This window comes from Antedon bifida, chromosome 7 (assembly GCF_963402885.1).
Source record: "Antedon bifida chromosome 7, ecAntBifi1.1, whole genome shotgun sequence".
In the NCBI taxonomy this organism is placed as follows: domain Eukaryota; kingdom Metazoa; phylum Echinodermata; class Crinoidea; order Comatulida; family Antedonidae; genus Antedon; species Antedon bifida.
The window spans coordinates 9,757,131-9,778,764 of NC_136232.1; the positions used below are offsets into that span (position 1 = coordinate 9,757,131).

The following is a 21,634-nucleotide window of genomic DNA, read 5'->3' on the forward strand; positions in this document are numbered from 1 at the left end:
ACATAACAGGTCTGTCACATGACAGTGCTTAAAAATCACTGAAGCGTGACGTGGACGGCAATGGAGCTCAGGGGAATTCCCCTAAAAGTGGAAAAACGTCGCACAATAATCAATTGTCAGCGATGTCAGTCAATCCTAATTGATAAAATGAATTTTACCATTTTGATGAATGATTGAATTCATATAATTAATGCATAAAAAAGGCGTAAACTGTTCACAAAATATTTAAATAAGGTCTACGTAGACATTTATTCATTAGGTGCTACAGTGTGACATTAATATTATTACGGAACTGTTTTATAGTATGATTGCTCATGCGGCAAAACAATAAAGACGGAAAGAAAGTTGTTCTTTTGTTCAGGCCCATGATCAACGAGGAAATAAAATCGTATTGGTACTAATACAGGGAAGTTTAGGCCTTAGCTACCCTAGTATTTATAATAAGTACTTCTTCAGAGTATGGATTTCTTTTGGCTCCTTGTTGTGAACATTACCCTTTCTGTTTTATCAACCCCCGTCTTTAGCTTGACGACTTGTCCATGCTCAGATAGCTCTCTCTGTAATCCAGTCAGCAGTCCTCCAAGAAAAGAGGTAAGGTATATACTATTGTATGGGAATAAAATATAAGTAGTGCAGATGTTATGCAATATTCGCAAACATGCCGATTAAATCTCGGCCTATTTTATTTTACCACTGAAGCCGACCTAATTCAACCTCAGTTGTTGTTCAACGCAGTAATGATGACGGAAATATAACTTTTTCTTCTTGTATAAGCCTGCATATAAAAAAATATGATTGTAGATTATGAAATAGGCTAACACTATATGGCAATTATAGGTTTTAGTATTCCAGCACCGAGGAACTTTATGGAAGAGCTATGATTGGTCAATAGTTACAACAGTTGCGATGTTTGGGAAATATGACCCTGATCTGATGTGCTATGCACATTCAAAAGGAGCAAGAGTTGTATTGTTAGGTAGGCTTATCACATGGTTTCATTATAATATCCAATTTGGTTGTAGTCAGCCACACATTAATAATTGTTGATAATTATGAATAACATGTCATAGAAATAAAGACGAAACCAGAAACAACAGAGAACATGATGATGTCATATCACTACCATATTAAAGCATATCACTACCATATTTGGGCACATCACTTTTTAGACAGAGCTTAAGTCTTCATCGTAAGACTAAGATAAATAGGCCTATTTTCAAACTGAAATCCTGGTGGTGAATGGCGATTAACGTATACAGAATATACCAATGATCCTGAACATAATCCATATTGTTTTTCATACTTTTTTTGTTACTGAAACTTTAATTTGACAGGCGATCTACCAGTTGCACAACTGACAAATTCAACGTATACCAAGTTATGGATAAAGCAACAAGTTAAACTGGCTCAAGATCAGTTTATGGATGGTATCAACATCGACATTGAAGAGGCTTTACCTAACACAGAAGCTCCCTTGCTAACAAAACTAATTTCAGATACTTCCAAGGCTTTTCATGAAGCTATACCAGGGTCTCAGGTACCAGTTTTGTTCTGTTATTAATTTTAATCTTTTTTTTTCTGCAGGCATCATTAAATAATAATAGTTCACTCTTATAGCGCATACAAGAAAGCTCTCAATGCGCTGTACATAAATTAAAATAGACGAGAAGTGGCAATAATTTAAATTAATGAAAAACTTGTTTGAAAAGGAAAAACTTCAACTGGGTCTTGAAGAGTTTAGAGTAGTACACTGTCTGAGTGAAATTGGTAAGGAATTCCACTGAGTTGGAGCTGCCACAGCAAAAGCTCTTTCACCAATGTAGATGTCCTAGTATAGTCTAGAAACTACTAGCAGACAATGAAATGACCACCTGATCTAAGAGATCTAGTAGACTGCTGGTAAATATGCACAACATTATCAACATCGTCGTTAACAGTATGCTAATTCGAGGATTAATTGTTGTTTTACACAGGTTAGTACTGACGTAATGTACTCCCCTAACTGCATAAATGAATGTTGCTTTGACTACAAAGGCATCGCAGACGCATGTGACTTTCTGATGCTGATGTCATACGACGAGCAGAGTCAGATATACGGTGATTGTATTGCCATGGCAAACTCGCCATACAACAAGACGGCTAAAGGTTTGTGAAAACAACATTTTGTAAACTAAATTTACGAATTTTAAAGGATACATTGTTTCCAACGAATGGGTTTCATAAATGCATATCATAAATGCATTTCGATCTCGAATTAACAAAAAGGAGAATATGAAACAGGTAAAAATTATTCTGCATGTATGTCGAAAAGGTTAGTTTCCATTAAGCGAGCAGGACGTTGAAACAACCGTATATAGGCCACAATAATAATAATAATTTATTGAAACTACACCTTTACAACGGTGGCACCTGTTCATACACGGTGCGTTCTATATACAGATAGACATTCCTTAAATCGATTTTGTCCGTTAAAAAATGTTTAAATGTGCGCACTTATAACAGTTTAGTTTGGTGTGATAAGTACAAACCGCTTATCGCCACATACTAATCATTTTGTAATTAAAATATATTTTAATGGAAATTATGTTCGACATGTTTACTTTGGTTGTTTAACTTTTGTATGTTTGCAGGTGTGTCAGAATACCTAAAATTAGGGATATCCCCCGATAAACTAGTACTTGGCGTACCATGGTATGGATATGATTACACATGTCTCCATCTAACACAGGTAACTAGCAGTTGTGACCATTTTTAACCAGTAAAAAGTCTTATCTGAACGAAACCTGTAGAGAATCTCAATCTTCTGGTTTCTAAAATCAAATTCAGGCTCGGATTCATTTTGATCACTACAAAGACTTTTCAGGCTAGTACAGTACACGGTCATAAAGCCTGGTTCTCACAATGACGCAGCGCAAGGACGTAAGCGAATGATCAATCATAAGCGATGGTGAATCCAACTTGTGATTGGTCAACTCGCTTGCGTTACGGCTTACGTCATTGCGTTGCATCTAGTGGGAACCAATCTTTTAATTAATATTATACATTCAAATATTTTAACGTTATTCTGCCATGTTTTAAATAATTATTACTTTTTGTTAGGATCGCGTGTGCAGTATAGCGAAGGTTCCGTTCCGTGGCGCACCGTGCAGTGACGCGGGTGGTAAGCAAGTAGCGTATTTCGTCATTCAACAGATCTTAGCTGCTAATTCTACAACGGGTCGATTATGGAACAGTACCTATGAAGCGCCTTACTTCCAGTATAAGGTACGATAGATTAGACAGCTCATTTTTTCAATAAACGATTTTATCTGTCCCTCTCAAACTCACTACCATATTTGGTCATATCACTACCATATTTGGTCATATCACTACCATATTTGGGCACATCACATTTTGTTGTCACATAAGTCTAGTTTGATAGTGTAGACAGTGCTTTAGTGATCATAAAGTCGTTAAAAACATATTTCATCTTCCAGAACACAGAAACTGGAAGAACACATCAGATGTGGTATGACGATCCCGAGTCTCTTAGTTACCGTTACAAATACGCCAAGAGCGCAGACTTACGAGGAATTGGGGTATGGCATGGAGATTGTCTGGACTACGATGGGAAAGGGAAACAACAAGCTAAGGAAATGTGGGAAGCGATTACGTCATTTCTACAAGTTTAAAGTTTTATATTATGTGTTTTATACAACTGAACCAGAATTACTGTAGTAAATAGATCTATAGATGTATATATATAGTACAACATACAGTACATGTTATAAACGTTGTTTTTCACGCTGCTGCTCTAGCCCGCTACGTCACAAGAGATGACGCAATCAGATATAAAGCAAGCAGCTGTTTTAGTAGAGAGAGAGACTGACATTTTTGCGAAAATGCATACTCCACTATAATTTATAGGTCCCAGCTGCTGGACCCAAAAAACGTCCGGGAAAAGACGCCAATCAACAGATTGTGGAAGAATTTCCACTTGTGCCAACTTGAAGTAGTCACGTTGTCTCTAGAGGGTATTCAGTTGCATGCATACAGTTCAGGTTGAGGTCACAGACAAACAGGCTACAGCACATTAAAGTTCAAAATTGACCATTTTTAAATGCCATTTTTGAATTAGTAGATTAATATTTGTTGGCAAATAATACATTGTTGGAAAGGTACACATGTCTTCTTTCAAATGCTGTGTATGAAAAAATGGGCATGTGATTCATAATTAAAGAACTATCTGTGATTTGTATGTATCTTTGCGATTAAAGAACATCTTTTTAATAATTAATCATAAATTAATCAAAAGAACAATGATTAATTTTAAAATGTCGAGCGGCGTTTTTTGTAAGAAATATTTCTTGTTTATACTTTTTTTTATATCTTTGTTACGGAATGTAAGAATGAATAGAAGTGGGCTACACCCACGAAAGAGAGAAAAAAGAATGACTTTAGTAATTTATTATAATTTACATCATACACACCTAAGTATATCCTTGCAATTTGATTTCGTATCACGTGGCATTTGTAATATCGTTCCATTCAAATCATAAACATGCATTATTTATATACTTAATGTTAAAAACTTCCGAAAAAATTCCACCAGGCGTTATCATTATAAAGCAAATTGGAACATGCCTATTATACACAATGTAGTTCATCTGTATTTATACATTAACATAGGAAATACTAAATAAAGGTTTATACTATGAATACATATGCTTTCTTAATTTTATATACAGTACTCTGTAGAGCCATTATAATTCTATCTTTCTATAATATTTATGTAGTGGGTAATCACTCGTGTGCGCTTTGTACAATGATATATACATGCATTTTCCTATTGTTTGATAAAGTAAATGGGTACATTAATCTACATATTTTTCATAAAGCTAGAGTGTCTCCAAAGCAATTTACAAACGGTACTATATGCAATCATTTGTTTTCATAAAGCTAGGGTGTCTCGAAGCAATTTACGAACAGTCGTGCCCATTGATGCGTTGCCAGGAGTAGAAGACTGATAAGAAATCTAAGAAAAAACAAAAAAAAATAAAAAATAGACATTGTTTTTAAAAAAATGTCTACTGTATGTAAATAACAATCTTTGTAGGTTTTATAAGACATGCAACAAACATTTGTGAAGTATCGTGTACGTCTATCAACTAGCAGAGTTTTAAGCTGTAAAAACAACTCAAGTGCCTCTTCTGTACTAGTTAAATTCTAAAGAGTTTTTTCAACAAGATATTTCGTTCTAAGATGACATACTTCATAATGTACAGGTTGGCATTACTGTAGTAATATGTGAGTGAATGATTAAAGGAAATGCTATAAACAGATTTCTACAGTACTCCAGTAATTAATTAAAATGAACAAGTAGGTTGGGTTCAGCATATCATATTTTAAATTTAGAATCATTCATTTCACAGGTCAACATACTGTATTATTATGACAAATTTGAAATCGGAGAGAGAAATATTTTGATTAGGTAAAATACTCTTTTATTCATTCATATGTATAAAAATACCAATATTTGTAATATACATATAAAGAGCTGATATGCAAAGAACTATAATATTAATAACATCACTTCCGTTGAAAAAACAATGTTTTCACTTGTAAAATAACATAATAAATGGTTAAATTCAACCAAAAATCCATTGGCTGACAGCCAATTTGACAATTTTTTTGCTTTAAAATACATTTTTTCAGGTAAAACAATTTTATATCCAATTTTTTGTCAAAGTTGATAACTATTATGTGACATTAAAATGGCATATTCAAACAAAAAAAAATATTTTTCTGGGGGACAATATATCTTTAACATTCAAAATCAAATCATGCGTGTATGGTTGATAGTATAATGTATATTTCAGGATGGGGTTTGGTAGGGAAGGGCTGAATGTTGCATGTGAAGGAAGCATTCCCACCCATATTTTATTGATTTGTCTGTGTATGTCGTGTCAGAGCTATGTGAAATAACAATTCAAATGTAAACATGTATTATACCTTGAATAAATACGGTTGAACATCATTACAAGAGGTATCATAGACAGACTCTACTTCTGATTGGTTAGGTGCCTTAGGTAAGTAATCAGCTTTATCTATTGCCTCTGCTATACATAATACTTTGTCACTTAAAATTTCACCAAGCTTTTCACGATTTGTTTGCCTCTCTAAACAAAATTAGAAAAATAAATTAAATCTTTACAAACGTGGCACCATTTTGAAATATATATATACAGTATATATATGTTTAAAAAAGAAACTTTATCTTTATTACAGGCTAGACCCTTTTACATTGCCTAGCACACCCCCAGAGTTTTATATGGTAAAATTGTGTTTTGTGTGGTGTGCGAAAGCTCTGTCTACACTATCAAACTTTGTGACAAAAAAATGTGATGTGCCCAAATATGGACATGATGATATCACTACCATATTTGGACATATCACTACCATATTTGGGCATTTCACTACCATATTGCGTATTAAACCAACATATTTACCATGCTCATTTGATAATGATATGACATTCACTTTAATGATCCACAGTTCCCATGGAACATTCTCGGGTGGAAATGGCCATCTACTCTTCCGTTTTTGATAAAACTCTAAGCAAATCTATAAAAATTAAATTATTCAAAAATATTTTGTTATTATAGATAAACTATAAAATAATAGATATCAAGGGCGTAGCGAGAGGTTAAAAACAGACGAGGCAAAGATGCTTTAAATATAATTATTAATTGAAAAGACAACAAACTGTGCTGGGCAATTGGGAGTAGGTGGTGAAAACTGAAAATTTCAGATGAGGCGAGCGCCTCGTCTGAAATTCATGCTGGCCCTGGATATAGTTCAATTTTTTTTATATTGCAAATTGCAATAGTTGATTGGGAAACAACAAGATATTTGCAAAAACTGATACCTGGCCACATTGTAGTCCTTCATTGCAATAGCTGATTTGGAAACGGCAATACCACACATTTTGTTTATAAGAATCTTCAAAAACTCATACCTGACCACATTGGAGTCCTTCAGTTGATCTCATCAGGTCTTTGAAACCTGCAACTTCTTTCTTGAGGGTTTCATCTAACTCATCAGAATCGCAACGAACCTGTAGAAAAGTGGATTTTCACAACAAAATAAAAAAAATAATAATAATATGTTGTACTGTGTAATAGAGTATAAACTTAAAGAGAGTACAGCCTAAATGGGTCTTTCACACCTGTTCCGGCAAATCAAAACTTTCGTTCTCATGTCACTACGTGCATATTGAATGGCGCAATAGCCGTGTGGAGAGTCGTAAAAACAAAACATTGGCGTTTGATTTGATGGTACCGGACTGGAACAGGTGTGAAAGACCCTTAAGTTAAGGAGATTGAGCCATACAGTGTGTACAATAATATGATGTAGTGGCACTACATCTCAGTGGCTGAGATGCTTGATTATCACTCCCACTGTCATTTCTTTCAAATCCTGGCTCAGTCACAGTCGTGTGTGGAGATAAAACAAAATTAAAATCTTACGTAAGTGAAGTCAACAAAGTCACAGTCAACATCAACGAAACCGACAGTTCCTACAGAATACGTCCCCTCTTGTTTATACTTGAACTGAAAAAAAAACACTAAAAATAGCATTATGGACAATTTTAAATATCAGTCCCACAAAATGCAACATACAGTAAGTCTAATCAAGATTATTTTAAAGCTCTGTCTTCACTATCAAACTAGTTTAACAAAAAAGTGTGTTGTGCCCAAATATGGTAGTGATATGTCATCATCATGTTCATATATGGGCACATCACATTTGTTTTGTCACATAAAGTTTGATAGTGTAGACAGAGCTTAAAGATGTATTGTCCCCCAAAATCATGAAAAATAAAGATTTTTAAAATCGGACTTTGAATAGGCCATTTTGCAGTTTTAATGAAGTTGTTCACTTCCATAAGAAAAAAAACGGGGGAAAAAAATTATTTCACCTATAAAAAGACAAAATAAACAGTTAAATTACCCAAAAACTCATTGTCTTCCAGACAATTTGACAATTTTTTGTTTTAAATTACATTTTTCTCAGGTAAATACATTTTTTTCAGACCCAATTTTTTGTGAGAGTGAATAACTATTATGTGACATTAAAATAACATATTCAACAAAAAAATTTAAAAAAATATTTTTTTAGGGGGACAATATATCTTTAAGACAATGTGAACCATACGTTACCTTGCCTGTGGTTCGATGAAACAAGAGTGTATGGAATAACGCAAGCACAGCTTCTTCTATTTGTATCCCTTCCAAAGACTAAAAAATAAAATAATAAAAAAATAAATTGTATCTTAATTCTTATATAATCAATACATGGTAAAACTCTGTCTATACTATCAAACTAGTTTGACAAAAAAGTGTGATGTGTCCAAATATGGTAGTAATTATAACACCATCGTGTCCATATGGGCACATCACATTTTGTTTTATAGTGTAGTAGTGTCCGAAGAGACAGAGAATTTTGTTCTAAAAAATGTCAATAATAGATAGGCCTATGTATATAAAAAATCCAATTTCAATGAAATAAAATACACATTTTAATAACAATACACAAAACTTACAAGTTCCAATATTTGGGACCTTGCATTCATTGTTTTCTTCTGTAGATCCAGTCACATAATTGAATGGTGTACTGTACTATATAATTAAAAAAGGTATAATAATACTAATTAATACAATGGCTAGATATACAACAATTGCTATAAAATAAAATTGTTAAGACAAGTAATAACATATGTTATGCAATTTTTGTATATCTAATATAATAGCCATTCATTGAATAAAATATGCTGTCTGCTGAAAACAATCTATCAATATATAATTCATTCATACATTTTTTATAAAATAAATTACAGCATTTGGAATAGTAGTACTAAGTAGGCTAAATAAATCTAGGCTAGAGAGAAAACATTAGTTCATGCTAGGCCTAGAATTCGTCATTCGTATCTGCACGACCAGACCTGTCTAGCCTGGACAGGTCTAGCTAGCTAGGCCTAGCGTGTACTAGCTAGTCCAGGTAGGCCTAGCCTAGGCCTAGAAGAAGTAATAAAGTAAATATAACTACAATAAAAGCATATATACATAAATAATATAACGATGTATAGCTTTAATGTCATTACAATCATAGTGTATATAAAAAATATCATTTACCTGTCAAATTCCTATCTAAATTTCGTCGAAAACCAACAAAAAGTTAGTCAACGAAAACAACAACAAACGTACGAAGTTCTTAGGTTATGCGTTGATCAAGAGTATGCCGTCAACCACAAACACAACGCGTTCATCTACTACAGAAGACGCAATAGATGACGCTTAAAAACGAATCATCTTTTTTTAAAGGGTGGAACAACAGTCATTTTGTTCCGCTTAATGAATAAATGTTCGTTTAAAAATTAATTGGCATATGTAGTACATCAATCAAAGTATCTTTAATGTCAATTAATGAGGAATTACAATAATATATGAAAGTGGAACGTCGTCGTGAAAATGAGGATATTAATAATATCGTGTATTTGAAGCAACATTTTTGAAAATACTGTAAATCGTTTATACGTACACGTACACAACCGTTTGAGGATAACCATGAAGTTTCGCGCGTTTCGTGACGACACACCAAGCGCTAAAAATTTGCTCTCTGCTCTGATTCTTGATGTTTTTCCTGGTTCACGGACGGTATCATCTTTTCAAATTTAACTTATCCTAATCAAAGCATATTTATAATAAAATACCTTCTGATCACTGTCCATATATAGGTTGATTGACGTGTGCAATTGTTTGATATAAGTTCGAATTTTTACCAACAGACGTTTCCACAAAGTATGCCCATACATCTCATAATTGGTACGCACTCAGCCGTTTTACTGTAAATATCATAATTATCATAAGTGTATAAGATTTTATAAGCCCAAAGGAATGCCTAATACAAAAAAAAAAACAATTATAAACGTCAAATTATGACAGGTATTTTTGTACTAACATATTACTAGAAACCATTGACGCGTGTCATTTCATTGGCGTTATAACTTTCTCACCTACGCAAATCATCAGTAGGCCTAAACCAACAAAAATATTACGCGCGCGTACAAAAACCGTACCATTATTATCAGCATTTCAACGCGCGCGTACAGAAATCCCACTACTATCAGTATTTAAACGCCGCAGACGATTGGAAACAATTTACATCACAGAAGTTGGTTATGATTTTTATTTTAAGGCGCTGTTTAAACCACCAAATTAAACACGTGAGTTATCTTCTTCAGGGGACAGGTCACATTGTGGCACACACTCTGTCACAAGTTATCAAAACATGTCCCGCTGGTAGGCCAATGACAATATTATTCTTATAGAAGTGTCATTAGTCGTTCGGTTATTTTTATTTTAATAAATTAGTACCGGTATCATACGTGACAGGAAACAAAAAATAAACAAAATGTTGTTAACTTTAAAAAAAAACTTTTGTAACTTATATCATCAATTCTTTATCGCGTGGATTAAAAAACCAATTTCATGTGAATTATTGATATTACACATTTTAATGACTTTTTCTTAGAAAAACAAAACTATTTAATCTCGACAGGATTATACTATTTAGCGCCTGGGGCGTCAGGAAGTTTGTTTAAAGTCTGGTAACAGGTTTATTCCCCGGGGTAGTAGGATGCAAGCCATTAGAATTCCTGATGGCTTACTCACCGATATTTTCCCGAAATTGCCACGGAAATAACGGTCGGTGAACTTACATAGTTTATAAGTAGATTATTTTTATGGGCGTCAATAACAAACCATGAAATCGCGCGTGAAAATCAATACGGGCGCTTCTCGTCATGATGAATCAACCAGACAGTTAAGCATATGTCAGACGACAACAATAATTAATTAGCCAATAAAATCACTATTACGTAACGTTATGTGCGAATAACCCTATTTTCTTATCGGAATTCCCGTAGATTTTATTTCCTAAAGTCGTTTCAAACGATGCTGTAATTTCTTAATGTGAAAAAAGCATGTATAAATCATTTCCGGTCTAGCACATGCGTAGACGGAATGTGTCCACTGAGCTGACAGTAATAACTGACATCACTATGGTCACGTGTTATTTGTAAATTCATATTTTATTATCTCTTGGTTGAGTATGTATACAGTCGCTACGGTGGGGTAAGCATGGACAAATCCCGGAGGTATTGCGTCCGACGACGATAATATTATTATTAATATCATAGGATTAACCGTGTTGCTAACTATATAACTGATATTTTACCGTAATATCATTATGATTTAAGAAGTTTACTGTATTTTACACCGTTGGTATTTGCAAAGGAATTTATATATTTGATTGACTCGTTAAACACAGGTAAGTTGTAGGCCTACTGTCATGTTTACATAGGTTTATATACCAATATATTGCACAAGTGTATCTTGATTGTTACCTGGTTTTGTCTGTTTATTTTGTAATCATGACCCTTGGGAGGTGACAACGATTCTTGATTAATACATCGGGTCATCTCAAAATTCAATTTAGTACTGATAAGATTATTGTAATGCGTCTGATGATATCTTACTGTTGGTGTTGCATAACATATACATAACATATTAAATAATACAAAAAGCATATTAAAATATATAAATATTATTATTACTAGATTCCACTGTCATGCTGTGTGTTAATGATTGAGAATATCATCTTGTGTACTCATTTGTAATTATATAAATATCACTAGATTAGGCCTAGATTTTTCGTGGGGTTATTGAGAATATCACATTGTGTACACATTTGTGTAACATTTTTCAATATTAGACGATGCATTTTTGATAAGTCTTCAATTATTAGTACTTTTTATAGGTACAATTTCAGTCGAGAAACGGGGGAGTTGTTTTCTACAGTACTTACTTAAGTTATTTACTTACTTAGTCCGGGACATACCCGAACTTATACAGTAAAATAATACAGTACTACCGTACTATAAACTGGGAAGTTATAGTGGGGTTGAGAGTAAAGCATTTTATGGGGATTCCATTGGTATTAGAAAGTGGGTGTGGATGTGTGGTCAATTGCAAGTGTTTTAGGAGAGAAGAGGAGGAAGGAAGGTCACTGAACCATATTTTAACTTTATGCTAATAAAACCATTAAGTAAACAAAACCTCCATGATTAAACCCACTCTCATAACCAACATAATAATCATATTATTTTTTTTTTTTCTGATCATAGATAAGTATTTTTCAATGTTCTGATCATGCATAATGATTTAATTAAACTCATCATTCCTGGCATCAGTTTTACTTTAGTAGTGACCATGTACTTTTAACTGCATTTGTATGATGTAGCCAAACTCTATATAATGTAATCATCTATTGGCTGTGTAACGCAATACACATGCATTACTTACGGTAATTTGTTTTATCTGCAACTAAAGACGAGGAATTAATTACTTATATCAAATAAGGCTTTATACCATATGCCTCACATTTTATACCATTATCTTGAATTATTTAAATGTTTATCGTTTGTATAGATGACTCATCGTTTCTAATTCATTTTCTAAAGTAACTTCGTACAGTACATAAATCAGTGAATTTAGTTCACGTTTATTGCGATGTAATTCCACACACATAAGATCATTAACCGGATAGATTCTGATACGGTGCGCTTCTGCTGATCCACTTAGCGATATGGCACGCTTTCTATGTGTTTGCTGCGACAATAAATTAAGTTTATTGACGCATACTGCTTCATAATGTACCGTGCTGCTAGCTTTTCAGGAGTAGATGATAACATATATGTTCAAGTTATTAGTACAGTACATAAGCAACTATGTATATAGTTATTATTAGTACATAATTATGTATAGCAGTAAGTATGGTATACTTCGGTAAACTACAGCATAATCGAAAATAATATGATAGCAGAGCTCTTTTAATTTTGTAATTTTAAATAATTACAGTACTTCTTTAGAGATAATAGATATATAGTTTTATTAGTGAAGAGTGAAATCACAATTTCACTATTCTTCCCTGGTTTTATTAATTAGCCCTGACTAAAGGATAGAAGTTCCGAATGCTTGCCAAGTCTTTATTGTTTTGGTTTAGCTTTGTGCTTAGTTGGTACATCTCTAATTGTATACATATAGGCCTACTGCTAATTTGTATAGCTGTTTTAATACTTCATCGTTTTAATTTAGTATCTCCATTGAGATCCAACCACAGAATTGCCATTTTTTCAATACATGCCTTTTTTGGAGATAAATAATTATAGACACAGTTTTAAATGACGTATATACAGATCTACTATTGTATATTATTCGTAAAATCCCGTGATTTTTTATGAGAAACTTCCATTCAATCAATGGCGCTTTGTACGCTGGGCGTCATAGTACATAAAAAAAAACAAAACAATTTATATTGCGGAAGTCATAAAACATGTAAAATCCAAAATATGTACAAAATATGGTGTCACGTGTGTAGACAAACGTTTATTTTATGGAAAGGCTTGAGTTACATGATTGATATATGTAATACATAGTTTCTAAAGTTGTTTGCTAAAAGCGACGAAATGCCAATGTATGAATGTTTCCAAATCATGAATTATTTAAGATGCGGGCGCTTTCATCAAAAGTGATCAATGTTTATGAACTCTTCTTAAAAAGGAAGGATCGACATTTATAAAGGCATTCATTTTATATGATTTCACGCCCGATATAGTGCTCTCTCAAGGGTGCCTGAGCACTTTGTAAATGTCTTGGCCTCAAAGGAGAAGACCGCGTTTTGTCCGCGCACGGTACAAACGATATGAAATAATTATGAAATTATATTGTGGCGGCTTAGATAATAGATTTCTTTCATTTATTAGATCTTCCATTAGGCTGGTCTTCAATCAGTGTTGTGTGTTAATGAACTTGGAATTAATTCATTTCAATTATCTATCTGAAATCTAAGGTATTTCAAATACTGAATTCAATGTGAATGAACTGTACATTGGATTAATCCTGACAACATTAACATTTAAAGAAATCTATTTTGTAACCTCCAAGCCATATTGTAATAAAGCTCTGTCTACACTATCAAGATAGTTTGACAAAAAAAGTACAGTACCCAAATATGGTAGTGATATGCCCAAATATGGTAGTGGTATGACATCATCATGTCCATGGACACATCACATTTTGGTTGTCACATAAAGTTTGATACTGTATAGACAGAGCTTATTATTTTAGTTCAAAAGGAAAGTGTTCGTCCCAAAATGGCTATGTGTGCTTTATTAAAAGTACCGTACACAGTGTTTTATTCCCGACCATTTTAACCAATTTTGGGCAGGTTGGACTCAATCACGTCACATATGAGTTACATGCTTGTTTGATGAAGCAAATATAAATTTATATTGAATTTATCTTAATATGGGAAATAAGAGAAACAAAAAAAAGGAAATAGTATCATTATCACTATTAAAATTAATTTTAAAAATAATTTATTTTGACCACAGCTATAGCTGCATATAATGGCTTAATTTCAAATTTAACAAGTATAAGCTCAATAGTGATTCATAATTATAATAAAAGGCGATGTAGATCTTATTTCATTAAATGGTTCAAATTGCTACCTTTAAAGAGCTCTTTCATTCTTAACAACTGGACCAAGATCGTGCTTATACAGTGAACATAAAACAAGTTACGATACTCCTCCAAATCAAACAAACAGCAAATGGTAAGCTATTCGATTTAGCTAATGAAGTAATCCTGGCATTTTATTGGGAGTTACTGAGCCATTTCTGGAGATAGTTCACGTATTATTCTCGCTAAATCATTCATTAAACGACCTTTTCACTCATATGAGTGGCCAGCACACGTTATCTTAGCAAAACGTTTTTATTCTTTCTTTTAAAATCGAAATGTCACCGATTTTTAACACTGTCTCCTTTGTGTAACGATAAAAAGCGTGATTTTGAATCAGAAAATCACTCGCAACGATTTTAAAATTTACCAGTTTAAAACAAACAGCTGAAGAGAGATGTAGGCTACACACCTGCTTTGAAAAACGTATGTAAACATATTGATTCAGTTTGTAAGTTTTATTTTGTGTTTTGAAGTTTTAATTCGGTCAGATTTACGATGTTTTTATGTACACCAAAGGTTTTACGATTATGTGGAGAAATTTCGGTATTCTGTAAGGATGTGGTATATACCTGTATTTGATTTATACATAAGAATAACAGTACAGCATTAACGGTATTGAATTTCGTATGTTTTGATGTATCTATATATTATACAATACCATTGGGAACAGCTTGTGTTGTATTGGTGTGACAGGCAAAGAGTTCTTTTTTTTATAGATAAGATACATTTATTTTAGCAGGTTTCTCCTATGGATAAATCATTATGTTATGATTATATATCATAGGAATATATTACTTGTTTCAGTGGGCCTACCATTTATATTACATTTATTTAAAAACTGTCGACGTCAATCAATACAAATTTAACAACATTCGACGACAGGTCGTCAATTATCAATCGAATTTTAATCAGATATCTTTGCCGCAGTTACAGTATCGTAAAGGATAAAGCTCTGTCTACACTATCAAACTTTATGTGACAAAAACATGTGATGTGCCCATAATATGGACACGATGACGTCATATCACTACCATATTTGGGCATATCACTACCATATTTGGGTACATCGCACTGTTTTTATTTATGTTTGGGCACATCACAATTTTGACGTAACTGGTAAACAGAGCTTAAGATTAGAATAGTCCAGCATAAGCATCATATCATGTAAGGAGCGGAGAAAGGTGGTACATCCATCTGGTGTGGGAAGAAACAAGTTGTTCCAATATCTTAAGCTCTGTCTACACTATCAAACTAGTTCCCAAATAGGGTAATGATATGCCCAAATATGGTAGTGATATGACATCATAATGTCCATATATGGACACATCACATGTTTTTGTCACATAAAGTTTGATAGTGTAGACAGAGCTTAACTCTCCAATTACCACCCAGTAGTAGATTATCTTTTTTATCGCTTGGAATATAATTAGATCAAGATCGTGACCCAATTGAAATTGTCTTCAAGTCTACCAGGACACGTTACGAAATTATACGTATAAAAATATTGCTACCCCATGGGTTAAATTGCACTAGTGTTCATGTGTGGTTAGATACATATAATTATATAGTAGAGCTGATGTTGACACCTTCGCTTCAGCACCTCTATAATTATGAATTACTGAACCTATACATCGTAAACTCGAAAATGATTCCTTCTGGGACAATGGTTGTTATGTCATAATACCATATTCCTTTCATGGTATAGTGTACATCATTAAGGCTATGCCTTATATTATAAACCGTTTGTCTGAACGAAAAATGTATAACATTGCTATAGCCTATAACGTGAAGGCGTGTGGCGCAGTTTGCTGGACGTTGGATTACTGATCGTGAGATCGTGGTTCGAATCCAACTCTCGCCGCATTGCTTGTATCCGTAGACAAGACGCTTTAGTTACATTTTCCTCTCTCCACCCAGATGTATTAAATGGGTACCCGAGGTTAGATCAAGACACAACTTTGCGCTGATTACTAGCTGAATTATTATGGGAGTATGTTTCCATACGTGTTTGATCCAACGAATGACCGGGTAATAATGTGCAGCGGATGAGAGCTTGCTTATATGCGCTATATAAGAATGAACTATTATAACATTGTGGTTGTGTTTCAATTTTTTTGTTTTAATTTTAAAAATATCTCCACTATGTACATTTTACTGAACATAATACATTGTTATCAGTTGATGGTAAGCTTTGAAAAAAGCAGATGAAATGAAGATAGACCGTTTGTACTGTACAATGCAAAACAGAATAGTTTTGCAACAATATTGAGTCTTTTTTTTAATGTATATTTTTAGATATATTTTAAACAGACGGAATTCTTCGAATGTCTCATCTTAAAACACTTGAAAAGATATCATTGTATTTGCTGAACTATTTACCTTTCTTTTCAATTTCTAAATGACAGCAGTTTGTGAGCCGTCCTCGTTTTGGACAAAGTCCGTTAATCTCGTACAATTTGTTTCTTGTATGAATATTTTAATTTGACATGTATTGTGACTTCATTGCTTTTGTGTGAGGAACTGCTTTATTATGATAGATTATGCAAGCTAGAACGCGTTTTTGACGAGTTCAGACGATCATCCTATTGTATATTAGTAGGACGTTTCAATGATCGACACATGAGACCATCATAATATACGACGCGCTCGCGTTTAAGAGCTGAGTCGCTCGCGTGGACGCACACATTCATCCGAACACCACCTCAGAAGAGTAGAGAATGTATAACAAACGGTATCACGGATAGGTATGACGCTTTTTAACTGGACTTGCCCCAAGTTAGGCTTTTCGATATTTTTCTGAAATACAAGCTCAAGTAGTATACGTATGAAACGCCATATGTGCCAAAATATTTATCTTTTCACTAATATTAAATTAAAACTCTGTCTGGAACCCAAACTACATTTTAACATACATAGGCCTACTTTAAACACATCGCGTCTATTTCAACAAAACGTTGTATGAATGACGTGTTAGCACAGTAACTACAAAAAACTCTACTATGCCTATCAAATGTCAGCCACTATAACGATCAAAGTTTGAAATATTGAGGTTGTTCGTGAATCGAACCGGGTCATGAACGCGCTCGGAGATGGCAATATTGACTTCGAAAGATAATACATCATTAGTGGATCGCGTGCGCCATGTCAAGCCTAACGACATCCCGCACCGTTTAAATCGTCCATGTTTTCCTTCTTTTCAAGCGCTGGATTAATGACAAAACATCCTAATTACTATAAAGTCGTTTAACCTTCTTGTGAGCAGTGTCTAATAAGCCACAATAGGACCCATGGTGACATTATTCCCAAGTTTTTTTCACTCCATCCGTGAAAGGAAGCGTGCCGATGGACCGTTAAAAGTCGGTGGATCGTAAAGTACAGCCGAGGACATTACAACCAAAACAAATTGATAAAAACAACAAATGAAGCTTACAATTTTGAAAACATTAAAATGTAAAATTGATTTTATGAATAATTATAGGAATTGTTCAATGTGTCGAATTGTATGTGAGGCTATGATGAACGACTCGTGCGAAAAAAAACCCGTATTTAAGCCAAGTTAGGCATATAAGTCTTTAGGGAAATCCTTAGTATCATAAAATCTACGATAAGCCCTGTTCTTAACTGTTTACGTGTTAGAATGATGAGAGGAATTCCAGCCTAGAAAACAAGAGCCCGGGGCGAGCGGGCAGATATCGGCACGATCACGTGTCGGTTTAAAATCAATCGCGGTGCTCACCCAACACGATTTCCAACTGTGATAAAATTTACACTTGAACTTTTTTATTGGTATTGATAATGACTTTGAATCATTTGATTAGATCAATTGTTAAATTGACCTCTCATTGTGACCCTGGGCATCACTGTGGTTTTTAAGATTTCACAGACGATCGAAAAATACTGACAGAGAGATGCTATTTTTAAAGCGTCACGATATACCGTATAGTTTCTTTTTAATTACAAGATCTGTATAATGGTCTGTTAAGGCAATTTAATTCAAAAGAAGATTTCAATCTGTCTCCAGAGTACAATAATGTTGGTAATATACCGAATATAGATGGACTTCGACGGAATTGCTTCGAAGCGCAGGTGCTTTTTTTGTACATTACGGTATTTACATTTGTCATGTCCATAATCCAGTTTCGTATTTAGCTATTTTCAAAAGTTATTAATACAAAAGTGTATTTTAGTACATTATTATTGTTTACAGGAATAGCATTATTAAAGAGGATGGTTTGAACACTGTACTTAAGTATTAAAGTGTTTAACATAGTGTAGGTACCGTACAGTGTTCATGTAATCATGTAAGTTACCGTAGTTAAAGTAATTTCAGAGCAGCCCAGGCCTAGGGGTTAGGGAAATATGTCTGGAGACACAATTTCCTCGTGTAGGTCATAATTTAGGTACAGTGTTCATGTAACCACGGAGCTGAAGGGATTTCGGAGAAGACTAGGCCCAGGGAGGGTCTTGAGACACAATGTCCCCGTGTAGGTCAAAGCAATAACTGCATCAATATCAGTAGGCCTACTTATGCCTAGAGCATTTTGCAAGAATGGTAACACAAAATACTACAGCCTGATCACGAACAAGTTGCTTAGAAGTGGTGGGTTCACCCCATAAAGTACAAGAGGAAAGTATCTAGTTCAAACAGGTGCATTTTATTATCCGAGTCTGAAAGAAGGGACTAACAGTAAACCGGTAGTAAGCATACAACGGCTACAGTATTCAAAAGAAGACAGATATAGGCACTATTCATTATAAAAGCCCGATATTATACTGGCGTTTTTTGTGATTTGGTGAAAGATTAAATTAACAGATAGATCTGTGCAATGTGTACTTTTTAATAAATCTAAATCGACAAATACCATCATTTGATAGGATGGATAAAGCACACTATAAGGTATAGATTCGGCAGGGGCGACCATGATTAATATGGATATGTATCTATAATCTTTATGCCTACTCGATATTAACATAATTACTGTCTAAAGTATATCATTTTGCTTTAGCTCGATTTGTAGGCGTGGTATTTTACGATTTTAGGCGCGGTCATTTTCGATTGAAGGCGTGGTAATTTCTTTATTGGTAGGCGTAGTAATTTGTCATTGGTAGGCGTGCTTATTTTCCATGGGGTGTGTGGTAATTTTCTATTGATATAGGCATGATAATTTTCGAAGATCGGAAAAGATGATCCACAGGTGATCAAAACGCGATACTAAAACATAAACAGATAGAGAACTTAACGAATTAAGTGGCTGTGCTTTATTTGGCGTCATACAAATTCCTTAGAATTAGTAACGAGTATCTTTACCTTCTCATAATACAACACTGGCTTAACAGATTTGTATCGGACATAGGTCTTATTATTCTCTCCGCATCATTTCGTGCTCGGCGTGGATGCGTTGGTATTCGCGACCGAATTCGCGTCGTCTCTGCCAAAAAAAAAATCACAAGTTTTCTCGCTTGGGATTTAAATGTTATGTTTCGTAATCATAGGGTCATAAATGATGCCATGTGTTTGTAACTTTGGCGGCGGCCGATCTTTAGGCCTGGTTGGTTCATGCGTCATTGAATAGGTCGAAGGGCTTAGCTGGTTTAGATAAAAATAATCCCCTTCCTAGCAACAGATGCAGGTGAAATGAATGTTATATTTGAGATATGAACCTCGACGCCACGTCTGCCTGGGGTGTTTGTGTACACAACCATCACTTTAGATCAAATCACTGAGAGAGTGACCACATGACATGAACAACATTCATCTACACATTATAATGTTCAAGTATGGATAATTCGTTTTTAGAAGGTAAATACTGTTGGTTCAATTTTAAATTAATAAAGTATTTTAATATCTCGTTTTAAAATTTCTATTCATGGTAGGCCTATACATGCTACTGATTAAAAAGAATTTGAGTTATATTTGAGTTATATCGGTACGACGAACGTAATTTACACGTTCTCCTCCAATGCCTTTTCTACAATTTCGAGTTAAAAATAAAATGAATTATATTATGTGTACTGTTGTGTCACAAACATAATAATTTGCGATCCCGTGGGAGTGGAAATATTGTGTGTTTATACCTAATAAGTTGTTAAAAATACTGTTACGGGTTGAAGACAACACAAGATAATTATATTTTATCTAATATACATGGAGTGACTAACACCTATGACTCAGGTAGTTCATTTATGGAGTAGATGGGACTTAGTAATTTGCCGTAAGCTTCGGATAACCATCAGTAAAATTAAAATGTGCTGTTAGTTAACAATTCTTGCATGAATGAGCGATTAAAGACTCAGTTTATGGATGTTGAAGGATTTAGAAGATGAAGACACCAGTTCAGTTGTTATTAATTAGAGCATAGGAAGGATGGTCACTTTAAAATATCTCATATGAATAGAAAGAATTTGGATGCGTTTAGTATACGCGTTAAACGCAAAAATCTTGCATGTTAAAAAACACATTTATTAATAGGCCTATATTTTGTTTATGTCATACGCATCCAACAGCGAGTAACTCGCCAATTACAGGATGGTTAACTATTTTATAATGTATCATGCTTAAACTAAGTCTCATTTGAGGTTTAAGGAGTGGAGTTGAAAGAGTCGTTAGTTACAACCCTGGCGCTAGGTCAGGATTGAACCCCGGACCTTGGGATTAGAAGGCAAGTACGTTAACCACCAAGCTACAGCTCCACTTTTATCGAACACTTATTATATAATTAAAAGACACAATTTATAAAATGTGATGTACTTAAAATCTATAATTACAATTATTTTAGCACACATGTCGTATAAGATACGGTATGGTTTATTTGTTATCGTCTACAGTTCGAAGTCCAAATCTTGTTCTTCTATCATATGTGTACATGTTAATATACTTGCAAATTATGTTTCGCCATAAGAGTCATATCTATCACTTTACTCAAGTATTTGCTTAGTGTCTGATAAGCCTATAGGCCACTTTCCAAGTGCTATATCACACCATGATATCATTATTTCATGTGTCAACAAAG

General features: G+C 34.0%; 2 protein-coding genes across 4 annotated transcripts; one reads left to right on the forward strand and one right to left on the reverse strand.

The window, feature by feature from the left end:
* Positions 1 to 399: 399 nt before the first annotated feature.
* On the forward strand, positions 400 to 4,495 carry LOC144847981 (di-N-acetylchitobiase-like). Of its 2 annotated transcripts, XM_078704622.1 has the most exons (8): positions 400 to 591; positions 838 to 976; positions 1,335 to 1,537; positions 1,974 to 2,090; positions 2,127 to 2,145; positions 2,631 to 2,728; positions 3,100 to 3,264; positions 3,477 to 4,495. In XM_078704622.1, exons 1-8 carry the CDS (start codon positions 460 to 462, stop codon positions 3,669 to 3,671), a joined length of 1,068 nt encoding a protein of 355 aa, XP_078560748.1. In that variant the 5' UTR covers positions 400 to 459; the 3' UTR covers positions 3,672 to 4,495. The 2 variants fall into 2 exon arrangements, with proteins under 2 accessions (XP_078560748.1, XP_078560747.1); XM_078704621.1 differs by having other exon boundaries at positions 402 to 591; positions 1,974 to 2,145.
* On the reverse strand, positions 4,436 to 9,255 carry LOC144847991 (autophagy-related protein 101-like). 2 transcript variants are annotated; one of them, XM_078704636.1, is made up of 8 exons: positions 9,211 to 9,239; positions 8,585 to 8,660; positions 8,202 to 8,279; positions 7,509 to 7,592; positions 6,998 to 7,096; positions 6,489 to 6,603; positions 5,992 to 6,158; positions 4,436 to 5,014 (listed from the first exon to the last, which is right to left on the reverse strand). In XM_078704636.1, exons 2-8 carry the CDS (start codon positions 8,612 to 8,614, stop codon positions 4,931 to 4,933), a joined length of 657 nt encoding a protein of 218 aa, XP_078560762.1. In that variant the 5' UTR covers positions 8,615 to 8,660; positions 9,211 to 9,239; the 3' UTR covers positions 4,436 to 4,930. The 2 variants fall into 2 exon arrangements, with proteins under 2 accessions (XP_078560762.1, XP_078560761.1); XM_078704635.1 differs by having other exon boundaries at positions 4,437 to 5,014; positions 9,174 to 9,255.
* Between the last annotated feature and the right edge of the window lie 12,379 nt (positions 9,256 to 21,634).

Excerpts from the sequence above, each read along its gene's own strand:
- LOC144847981 (XM_078704621.1), top strand. The coding sequence starts at position 460 with ATGGATTTCTTTTGGCTCCTTGTTGTGAACATTACCCTTTCTGTTTTA. Across the intron at positions 977-1,334 it reads AGCAAGAGTTGTATTGTTAG|GCGATCTACCAGTTGCACAA; the intron begins GTAGGCTTATCA and ends TTAATTTGACAG. Across the intron at positions 3,265-3,476 it reads CGCCTTACTTCCAGTATAAG|AACACAGAAACTGGAAGAAC; the intron begins GTACGATAGATT and ends TTCATCTTCCAG.
- LOC144847991 (XM_078704636.1), bottom strand. The coding sequence starts at position 8,614 with ATGAATGCAAGGTCCCAAATATTGGAACTT. Across the intron at positions 7,097-7,508 it reads ACTTTGTTGACTTCACTTAC|GTTCGTTGCGATTCTGATGA; the intron begins GTAAGATTTTAA and ends ACTTTTCTACAG. Across the intron at positions 6,604-6,997 it reads AAGGACTCCAATGTGGTCAG|ATTTGCTTAGAGTTTTATCA; the intron begins GTATGAGTTTTT and ends TAATTTTTATAG.